We start from the raw sequence: 10010 nt of genomic DNA, 5'->3' as shown, positions 1-10010 counted from the left end.
CAAAATCAGATGTTCCCAGGGCTGATTCTTGAGGCATGTCTTTGGTTTCCAGGCTGGTATTTTCTTATTCAGCATCACCTGGGGCTGTCTGCTGCTAAGCCAGCTCCTTTGTCTGTTTTCCCACTCCTCTGCCAATCTGTCTTAACCAGTAAATCTCTTTGTGCTCTCTGAAGTCCATGTGAGGAAGATATAGTAGATTGGTCTAAAAAGATGGCTTTTTTTGAGAACCTTGAGGTTAGTCTGGCATATTGAACTATTCCCTCTTCCCCCTTTTTCTCTGTGTCACATTAATCCTCTTTGCTTGCAAAGCACCTTTATATTGGAGTCAGAATATGAGCCCTGGAGAGGCTGCAATCATTCTCCTTCTCTTTCTCCCCTGCAGTGCCCCCTCCAATGTGCCACATGTTTATTATCTCCTATTGTTGCCTTTCAAGAGGTTTATAAATCCTGTTTCTTGGCCTGCAGTGCATGAGCCTATCTGGTTTGGATTCTAAAACTGGGATGAGCCAATCCTCACAATTTTTATGAAGCTCTCTAATCCTCCTCCTGCCAATGCTCTTGTTCAGATTAACGCCTGGGCTTTTGCCTTCATCATCACCCTTACCTCCCCTCTTTAAAAATGGTGCAAAGTCAAATTTGGTATTTTTGTTGTACTCTTGATCTCTGCCCTGCCCTTGCTTGAAGCCCTATTTCTCTTTTCTCTCACAAACTAAAAAAAACCCCTTTCACTATTTCTTATTGTTAAATATCTCTGCAGTGACTTAACATTGCACCAGTTCTCATGTTTATTCCTGGACTTTTTGATCTCTAAGATTGAAGTTTCCAAGTGATGTGACCTGAAACTTGTGTCTGTTTCTGGTATCCTTCACAAAGAAGGATCACATCCAGTTGGAGTTGCTTTGGATCTTGTTTGGGATGTGTTCTTAGTAATGAAAACACCACCTGACTCCTGGAGAATGTTGTGTGCAGTGAAATCCTCCCCAGCACAGCTGACTTCATGAACCAGTTTCTTTCAGTCTTGAGTTTCAAAAGGGCAATCTGATCACTTGCCTTCAGCTCTACTTTTGCATGTTTTTTCTTTTGAATGCTGAGTCTGTTACTGATTGTGTGGTCCAAGGTTAATTTCTGCAACCTTTCATGTGTTCTCATTACTTATGCACAAAAATGAAGGCTATAAATAGCATCACTCTGTGTTGGTTCATTAAAACAGGAAATTTGTTGCACTATGATATGAAGAAAGGTCTTGGTCCTCTTACACTTTATAAATCGGGAAACAAATTAATAAAGGTGAAACATTTCCAGAAGGACACTTGTCACTTACCTGTGTTGCTCTGGGTAGCTTTCAGCAGAAGCCCTCTGAAACCACCAATTTTTGTCTTGCTGTCCCTCTGTGATTTCCCCTCATCCTGTCCCACCACAGCCATGTGTGCCATCCCATCATCTCTGAGCTACACGTTTCTGGAGCAGCTGATAACCTGAATTCCAAATCTTTCAGTTTACTTTGTTCCCTTCTGTTTTGTCACCTCTGTGTCATGTCTGGTATGGTTGGGAAGAAGGGCTTTGAGCTTCCTGAGGCTCAGCACAGAATTGCTGCTACATCTCTCCCTTCATGGTAAGTGCTTTTATACAAAAGCCTGGCAAAGCAGTGGCACTTCTTCCCTACAAAATTTAGGAGGTAGCCAAGGCAGCTGTGCTTTACTGAAGGGGGTGTGTGTGTGTTTAGTGTAAAACATGTTCAGAACATTGATGGCTGGGAGCCCTCAAAGTGGAGTGGTCTGTGTTGGGTTTGGGGTGCATTCTGTCACCAAAACCTCTGTGTCCTGCAGGTGATGGGCTTTGTGGGATGGATTTTCTGGCTGTGCTGTGTGCAGCTGTATTTTTGGGTGTTGTCTCCTCCAGAGTCAGGTTATCTGAGCACCTGACACAGGTGAACAAGCTGGGGAGGGACCCAGCGTTAGGAATTGTGTTCTTACAGTGCACTGAGCTCCTCAGCTCTGCTGGGCCAGCTCTGCCCCACGGTTTTGGCATTTTTCCACTTGCCCCAGGCTGGCCACTGGAGCAGAGAGCTCTCCTTCAGCAGCCACCATGCCTTCCTGTTTGCCTTCAAACCCCACTCTAATCCTTGCTGGCTCTCCCTTTGCTGCAAGAGGCATTTTGGAGGTGTTGGGAGGTGGGTCAGGAGCAGTTGCTGCTCCAAGGGGAGTGGGTTTTCAGGAAATCAGATCTTCCACAGCTGCCAGAGTTGAACCCACCCCTGCTCTGGAGCTTCCCAGCCCTCCTTTCTCTGAGCTTGGACCTTTGCCATGCTCCAGAACAAACTCCATGAGTAGCAGAGCTCCTTCCATCCCGGGACTTTCCCGCCCCGGCAGAATCCATGGAATGCCTTTGAAGCAGCTCCATGTCTGCTTTGCCTTGCCCTGGCAGTGCAAAGGGGATGGAAATGGCACTGGAGATGGAGCCCAAAGGACCCACCAAGCCCTTCCAGAAATAACAAGTGGTTGACCGTGGTTAACTCCCACTCAGTGCTCAGTCCTTGCTAATTGTCAGTGTCCTTTATAGAGGAAAACTCTATGGACAGAGAACTGGGATTCCAGGGAAGAGGAATGCTTTGCCAGAGGTGTGAGGTTTTTATTTTTGTTGATTTTTTTTTTTCCTTCCTTTTTTTTTGGGCTTCTGCCTTGTGTTAGTATGTCCTGAGGGGTTTTTCAGAGTTGTAGTTGGCACTGGGTGTGCACTCAGCAACGTGAGGAGCTTTTGTCGACTGGAGTTGGTGTTTACAAGGAGAAATCCATAGGAAACTTGGGGGTTTTGATGGAAATTTTCACCCTCATAAAAACTACCAGTGCTTTGCCCAGAAAACTTGCAGTGTGAATATGCTGTTTGTGAAGATCAGGCGTTTTTGTTGTTATGTTGCTGTTCTTGCTGGCCAGAGGAAATCTTTTGGCTTCACAGGGCATCATCAGAGTCCCTGAGCTGGGAGCTGCAAGGGGAATTAAGGCTGGCTGTGGACCTTACAAAGGAGTTGTGAAAACTTGAGTCTTTTCTAGCAGTTTTTCCTCCAACTCTGGAGTTTCCACTTAAGCAAATATATTATTGTTTTAGGCTGCTGTGATTTAGAACATACATAAATACAAAAGGATGCTGGAAGATTCTGGCCAGCTTGGCAAGTAGTAGAATCGTGGAATGATTTGGGTTGGAAAAGACCTCAAAGGCCATCTCATTCCAACCCGTTGCCATGGGCAAAATCACCTCCCACTAGACCAGGTTGCTCCAAAGCCCCATCCAGGCTGGATTTGGACACTTTCAGGGATGGGGAGTCCACCAGTGGGTTATGGGTCTTCCCTTGGGTGGGGAGAGGAGAGGTATGAGTGTCTGAGCTCATATAAAGGAATATATTTCTGTATCAACAACGTGGAGTAACCAACTTGATAAAACTGCAGTGGAAACAAGCTGTAGTTACAACTTGTAAAAACAGCAATGTCATTCCAGCAGTGCAAGTATCCTGTTTTTCAGACATGGCTGATTAGAAATAGAAAATCTGGCCCCTTTATTTCATCAACTTAAGGATGGAATAACAGTATAAAGGCAGCACTGCTCGTTGTTTCAGTGCTGATCATTCCTGGCAGAATTCTCTCTTATCAGCAATTTAAAACCGCACATTTGGGATTGAAAACCTTTTATGTTTGCTCCTGTGGACTTCTGAAGAGTCGTTGTCTCTAAAGATAAAATTAGAGAGCTCGATAACTTAAAGGGTGGAGGAAAGCAAAACAGAATTATTCTGGAATGAAATGTCATAGGGAATATGTGACTTCACCTTTTAACAACTATTTTTGGTGGTTTTAAATATTTAAAAGCTTACCTGCAGCTGCCACAGCTCTCTGCTTGCCAGCACTGAGAAACAGGGGAGTCTGTGGGTGGGGACTGGGCTCTGGTTCATCTTCAAAGCAATTTCTGCTGGGAAGCCTTGTTCTAATTGTAGGAGCTAGAGATGAAATGTGCTGCTGACGTGCAGGGAAGAAGCTGTGATTGCCTGAAAGTTCATTCTCAATGTCCACAGCAAAGGGCTTATGAGGTGGGGGCTCGCTTTTTCCAAGGTAAGGCCCATTGCTAAGATGATTTTAAAATGAAAGTTCTCTTCCCTGCTGCTGGAAAACTCTGAGGCAGGTGGCAGCTGGTCTCATGGAGTTTGCAGTGCTCTTTATAGCTGTCTGAAGTTATTAGATGAAGGTTTTCTTTAAATCCGGATCCATTAAAACATGTGCAATGAACTGAATGCTGAATTCAAATGAGGCAATTATTCTGGCAGTAAAACTTCTGACTAAGGCATAATTTTGTTATGTAAATTATAACTTTTCAACCTTAAATGGTATTGTTGGCTTAGCCAGGGACTAACTGAAACATAAGAAATATAACCTTAAACAAGAAATCTGTAATAGGTGAAGCAGAACTTTACCCTTTGTCTTTCTCCATAGACCAGAAATAGCTGGGAGCAGCTGAACCAACTCTGCTGGCTGAACATGTCCCCTGAGCCTGTTGGGGTAACCAGTTTGGTTCTCTTTTTATTCATATAATACCTAGTCTCACCTCCACTTGCAGCTTCTCTTAATGAAGGGTGTTGAGCTGATTGTCCTGCTGGATTCCTGAAAACTGCTCGAAGAAAGGCTTTTAAAAACAAGCTCAGCTCCTCTTTCAAACACCTTGGCATGAAAACTCATGAATGAAATTTGATCTTCTGCTCCTGGCTCAGGAGATTTCAGCATGCAAAGTCGTGTTTTAATTGTATTCACCTCTTCTCCCCAGGGTACGGTGGTGAGCAGCCACCAGAGCTTTTTTGTCTCTAGTCTGGGAAATGTCCTTCTGGAAGGGAAGGGAGGGGAAGGCTGCAGGCACTGTTCTCTGCAGCAGTTTGCTGCAGTGCTTCACCTGCTGCTCTTCTGGGCTGGGCTTTGGCCAGGTCACATCAGTGACCCTGGTTCACTGTGAAGTACAACAAGAATGAGGCAGCCCCTGTGAAAAATGAGGCCAAAGCAAAGTCCAGCAGCCTCCATTTCCCATTCTTCTCTCCATGCATCTATTTCAACGCCCCAAAGTTCTATTTTTATTGAAATTATTTTAGTTTTTAGCATCCGACTGAGGATGCAAACAAAGTAGCTCAGTTGCATTTTGCAGAGGAAACTAAACTGGGAGTTGACCCAATTCCAACGAGCTGGAATTGGCACACAGGAGGGGAGAGAATTAACCCAGGGGCTGGGTAGCTCTGTCTGCAGCACTGGGATCTCTTACCCCCACAGTCTCCAGGTGAGATGCAGGTGGTTTTGGCATTGTCTGGTTGCAAGAGGCTGGTGATGGTCTCTCTAAAAAATCCAGAGGGAAGGAACGTGACATCCACGTTTCCAGCAGCTGCTTCCTGGCCTTCAAAGCCCTGCTTGGACCAAAGAGGTGTAGAAAGGTGAACTAAGCCCTTCCTCTTGATGTACCTCCCCAAAATCTCTGTGCCTGCCTCCCTTCTTGTCACTAGGGCCAGAAGGAGGAACGAAACCTGCAAGGAAAGCAGTGGTTAGGCAGCACAGCTGCTTCTAGTCCTGGAGGCTTCCTCTGCTTGGGCAACATCACTTACACGTTTCTTGGACTTTATAGACCAACAAATTGAGGTTTTTAGTTAAAAGCTGACTTTAGGCTAGAAACCTACAACTTTGCCATACTTAACTCTCTTGATGTTGGCTCTCGAGGGAAGCGTGTTCAGTGCCTGGATGTGTCTGTGTCAGCTCATTATGAACGTGACATTGAACCTGCTGCTCTTCAACTCTCGAGCACAGATCATCCCTGAAGAGGAGGCCTTTGAGTGCAACAACTCAAAGATTACCATGGAAACATAATCTATAGTTAGTTCTGTAATGTGCTTATGTGGTACTCCTGGGAGAGGAGCCTGGAGTCTCCTGGTGGTTGCATCCTGTGTGTCAGTGCCCCGGGCTCTGGCATTCCTGAGCTTTGAATGGAAGGTGACTGTGGAGGTGTGACAGGACAGAGGAGTCTGGAGCTGCTGCTGCAGCGTCAGCAGCATCCAAGGGGTCCTTCACAGCTCTGGAGTTGCTGACTGTGAAATCCCATCCTTGGGAGTGGGTGCCCTCAGCCGGATGCCATGCTGCTGTCACTTTTGGGGGGCATCTGTATGTATAACATCAGGACCCTTATGGGAAAGTCACCAAATTTACCGTTATCAATATGCTAAAGGGGAAAGGTTTCATTGCCTGGAGAAGCTGTGGCTGCTTCATCCCTGGAAGTGTCCAAGGATGAGCTGGATGGAACTTGGAGCAACCTGAGATAGTGGAAGGTGTCCTGCCCATGGAAGGGAGTGGAACAAAATGAGCTTTAAGGTTCCTTCCAGCCCAAACCACCGTGTGATTCTGGGTGACACTAGGAGATTAGATATCCCCTGGGATCTCAGATTGATATAATTACTCTTGCTAATTTCCCTTTTGAGCTTTAACCACATTTTATCTACTGAAAAAAGTGTGTGTGGAAGCTGATGTCCAGATAAAGCTGTGACCCATGTGTGCCTTATAACTGGGTTAAGGAATGAACAAGCAGAAGGATGGCTCTAGCTCAAGAATGAACCACTAGCTATGTTTTCACAACTGATACAACTTAAACTGTAGGATTTCTCCTTGCAACTGCCTGGAAACAGATTTCTCTAATGGGAAGTTCTCTCCTACTGCAGGAAGTTCTTCAAGGGTGGATCTTGCAGCCTTGGTGGCTCTTTTCCTTTCTCATGTGGTTCCTCTTGAGATGTGGGCTGCTCTGGGCCACCTTCTCTAATTCCAGACAGGCATATTTTGCAACTATAACTTCTTCCCTCTCTGTTTTTCCAGGGTTTCTGGTATGCACTTAAAGCCATATCTCAAGTTACAGAAGAAAGAGCGATCCCCAGAAATAAGCCAGGATTCCCTGCGGGGCCACCAGGGACCAACACAAGGAGAAAAATACACCAACTGCACCAAACTGAGCGTTTTCCCAAAACCCTCCCTCGTGGCTCCGTCTCAAAAGCTCCTGGGGATTATTTATCCAAATACTATGTGCAATATGAACGGGAAAGGCCCGGCGGAGAAGAAGAACGCCCTGTCTGCCACCATCCACCAGGGAGAAGAAGGGGAAGGGCCGCTGGATGTCTGGGCTGTGGTGAAACCTGGCAACACCAAGGAGAAAATCGCCTTCTTCGCAGCCCAGCAGTGCAGCAGCAACACCCGCACGGGCTCCATGAAAATCAAGAGCACGTGGGACATCGACGGGAGAACGGCCAAACGCAGGAAAAAATCGGTGGATCTTAAAAAAGCCAAAATTCAACTGGAAAGGATGAGGGAGGCAAACGCCAGGTGCTCCCAGCCGGAGCCTTTCTCCTGTGGCATCGAGCACTGCTCGGTGCATTTCGGCAGTGACGGCGGCGAGGCCGCGTTCCCCGGCCGCTCGCTGTCCGTCATCGAGATGGTGGCCTTCCTGGAGCAGCGGGCCAGCGCCCTGCTGGTGGACTGTGCCAAGACCTGCACGGCCTCCTCTGCCACCAGGCTGAGCGCCCAGCCCAAGGCCGCCCTGCCCTGCTCCGACCCCTTCTCGTCGGGCGAGGCGCAGGCGGAGCGGGGCGAGCCCCAGGGCGAGCCCGTGCGGGTGCTGGACATGGTGGCCAGGCTGGAGTCCGAGTGCCTGAGGCGGCAGAGCGAGCGGGAGGCCGGGAGCCTGTCCCGCAACAACAGCTTCCGCAGGAACGTGGGCAGGGTGCTCCTGGCCAGCGGCACCCAGCCCGAGGCAGAGGTGGGCAAGGGGGTGCCGGCTCAGGGGGATGGCCTGGGGGAGGCAGGGGTGGCAGAGGCTGGGTTTGGGGGTCGCTGTGGCCCTCTGGGTGACACCGAGCTGTGGGATGGCAGCACCTCTGCCCAGCAGCCGTTTCCTTCGGGGCTGGATACCCGGGTGGGGAATGTGAATTCGGGACTTGCCCACGCGGTGTTGGCGATGACAGCCGGCAGGAATGACGCTGAAACACGGATTGAGCCTCCCAGGGCTCTGCTGTCCCCGTGTCCAGCTGCTGCCAGGCTGCCACCGGATCCCTTGCAGAGCAAGAACGCGACTGTTGATTGTACGTTGAAAGAGCCTGTGATTTTCCCAAAGCATCCTGCTAGGAAGGAGCCCTTATGCATCAGTATATCAGTCACCAAGACAGAGGAAGGGTGCAGGAAGGAGAAGCTCTCCAGTTCTGGTGAGGATTCACTCCCTGGGAGGCTGTTTTTCCTCCAGGGTGAGCAGCCTGCTGCTCACGAGCAACAGCCACAGCGGGAGAGTACCCAGGAGAAGCCAGGGGCAGTAGCCCAAAACGAGGATGAGGATGCTCTGGCATCCGGTAGATCGTGTGTCAGCAGCAGTGTGCCTACAGAGCCATTGGTCCCTTCTGTCCCTCCCACAGAAGGGGCTTTGCAAGTACTTGATCCTTCCTGCCTAAAGCGGCAGGTTTCACATGACTTTCTGGAGACCAGGTTTAAAATCCAGCAGCTTTTGGAGCCTCAGCAGTACATGGCCTTCTTGCCTCACCACATCATCGTGAAGATCTTCGGGTTGCTTCCCACCAGGAGCCTGGTTGCCCTAAAATGCACTTGCTACTACTTCAAATTCATCATCGAGTACTACAACATCAGGCCGGCGGACTCGCGCTGGGTGCGCGACCCTCGCTACCGGGAAGACCCGTGCAAGCAGTGCAAGAAGAAATACGTGAAGGGGGACGTGTCCCTGTGCAGGTGGCACCCCAAGCCCTACTGCCAGGCCCTGCCCTACGGGCCTGGCTACTGGATGTGCTGCCACCGCTCCCAGAAGGGCATCCCAGGCTGTAAGTTGGGTCTCCATGACAATCACTGGGTCCCTGCCTGCCACAGCTTTAACCGTGCGATCCACAAGAAAACCCGAGGAGCAGGAGCAGAGGTGGAAGAGGAATATTAGTGCACAAACACTTTCCTGCAAGATTGTTTGGGATAGGAGGAGGAGGAGATTCTCATGCCTTGTGCTGTTTACAGTGTATATAATTGTCGTGATTTTTTTTTTTTTTTTCCCCCCCACAGGGCTATGAAACTGCACATACTCAAACACAAGAGCCTTTACCTTTTAGATTAAAAGAGAGCTTTTAGTCCATCTCTGTAAATAACACTATAAAAACTAATTGTACATACAGAGTCTACAGCTGGCTGAACAAGGTAACCCCTACAATGCAGCTATCCCAGTGTTGCGGCTATAGGTGTGTGTGTTTTTAAGTGTCTTGTTTCAAAATCTGTATATCCTGTATAATATATGAATGTTTCTGAGAAGAAACTCTAAATAGGTAAAGGTAAACTTGTTTAAAGAAGCTGCAGACAACTTAACTGGACAACCTGAAACTTTAGGCTATAGAACAAATCCATTATAGTAGTGTGGCAGTGGATTAAAAAAAAAAAAAAGAGAGAGGAATATTATTGTATAGTCAGAATATAAAAAAGTTCTTGTCTACCTTACCCATGTTGTCTGGTTGGGGTTTTTTTTTTACATAAATAAAATGTGCATTCTAGATCTGCCTTACCAGACTTTCTCTTGTAAGACTTTTGCCCCAAAATAAAAATGCTGTAAAACACGTGGCAGAAACTTGGTGCTGTGCTGTAGTTCAGACGTGCAATGTGCTTTCTCTAGCAAACCTGTCCTCCTACTAACAAAGAAACAAAATCCCCCCAAGTCCCTGCTGTAACATTCACAGATTCCAGCTTTTCCTTTCCTTCCTGCCAGCCCTGTGTGCAGCAGAGGCTCCTTTCATCAGGAATTCCGGTGCTAGGTGTGTAAAGCTTGCAGAAACCAGGCCCTTTGTGGTTCTCCTGCTTCTTGGCTCTTGTGTGGGCACCTGTCCTGTTCCCTGGATGCTCCTGGAGGATGGAGTGTGGCTCCAGCAGGATGAGTGTGGAGTTGCTTTGGCTCTGTGAGGTGCTGGAACCTTTCCTATCTGCTCTCTATGG

General features: G+C 48.1%; 1 protein-coding gene and 1 long non-coding RNA gene across 6 annotated transcripts in view; both read left to right on the top strand.

Annotated features, from left to right (window-relative positions):
* Positions 1–9637, top strand: part of FBXO34 (F-box protein 34) — a 39365-nt gene extending 29728 nt beyond the window's left edge. For all 5 annotated transcript variants that reach the window (XM_088166408.1, XM_088166407.1, XM_088166406.1 and 2 more), the window contains one exon: positions 6870–9637. In XM_088166408.1, the coding sequence (XP_088022534.1) occupies positions 6870–8976 (2107 nt within the window). In that variant the 3' untranslated portion in view covers positions 8977–9637. The remainder of the gene's footprint in view (positions 1–6869) is intronic.
* LOC148223471 (uncharacterized) overlaps positions 1–10010 on the top strand; it is a 94871-nt gene that overhangs the window by 81309 nt on the left and 3552 nt on the right. The gene's annotated exons all lie outside the window — the stretch shown is intronic.

The sequence above is a fragment of the Sturnus vulgaris genome, chromosome 6 (assembly GCF_052056855.1).
Source record: "Sturnus vulgaris isolate bStuVul1 chromosome 6, bStuVul1.hap1, whole genome shotgun sequence".
Taxonomy (NCBI): domain Eukaryota; kingdom Metazoa; phylum Chordata; class Aves; order Passeriformes; family Sturnidae; genus Sturnus; species Sturnus vulgaris.
The sequence above is the reverse complement of the archived record's forward strand: the minus strand, read 5'-3'. Positions and strand labels throughout refer to the sequence as shown.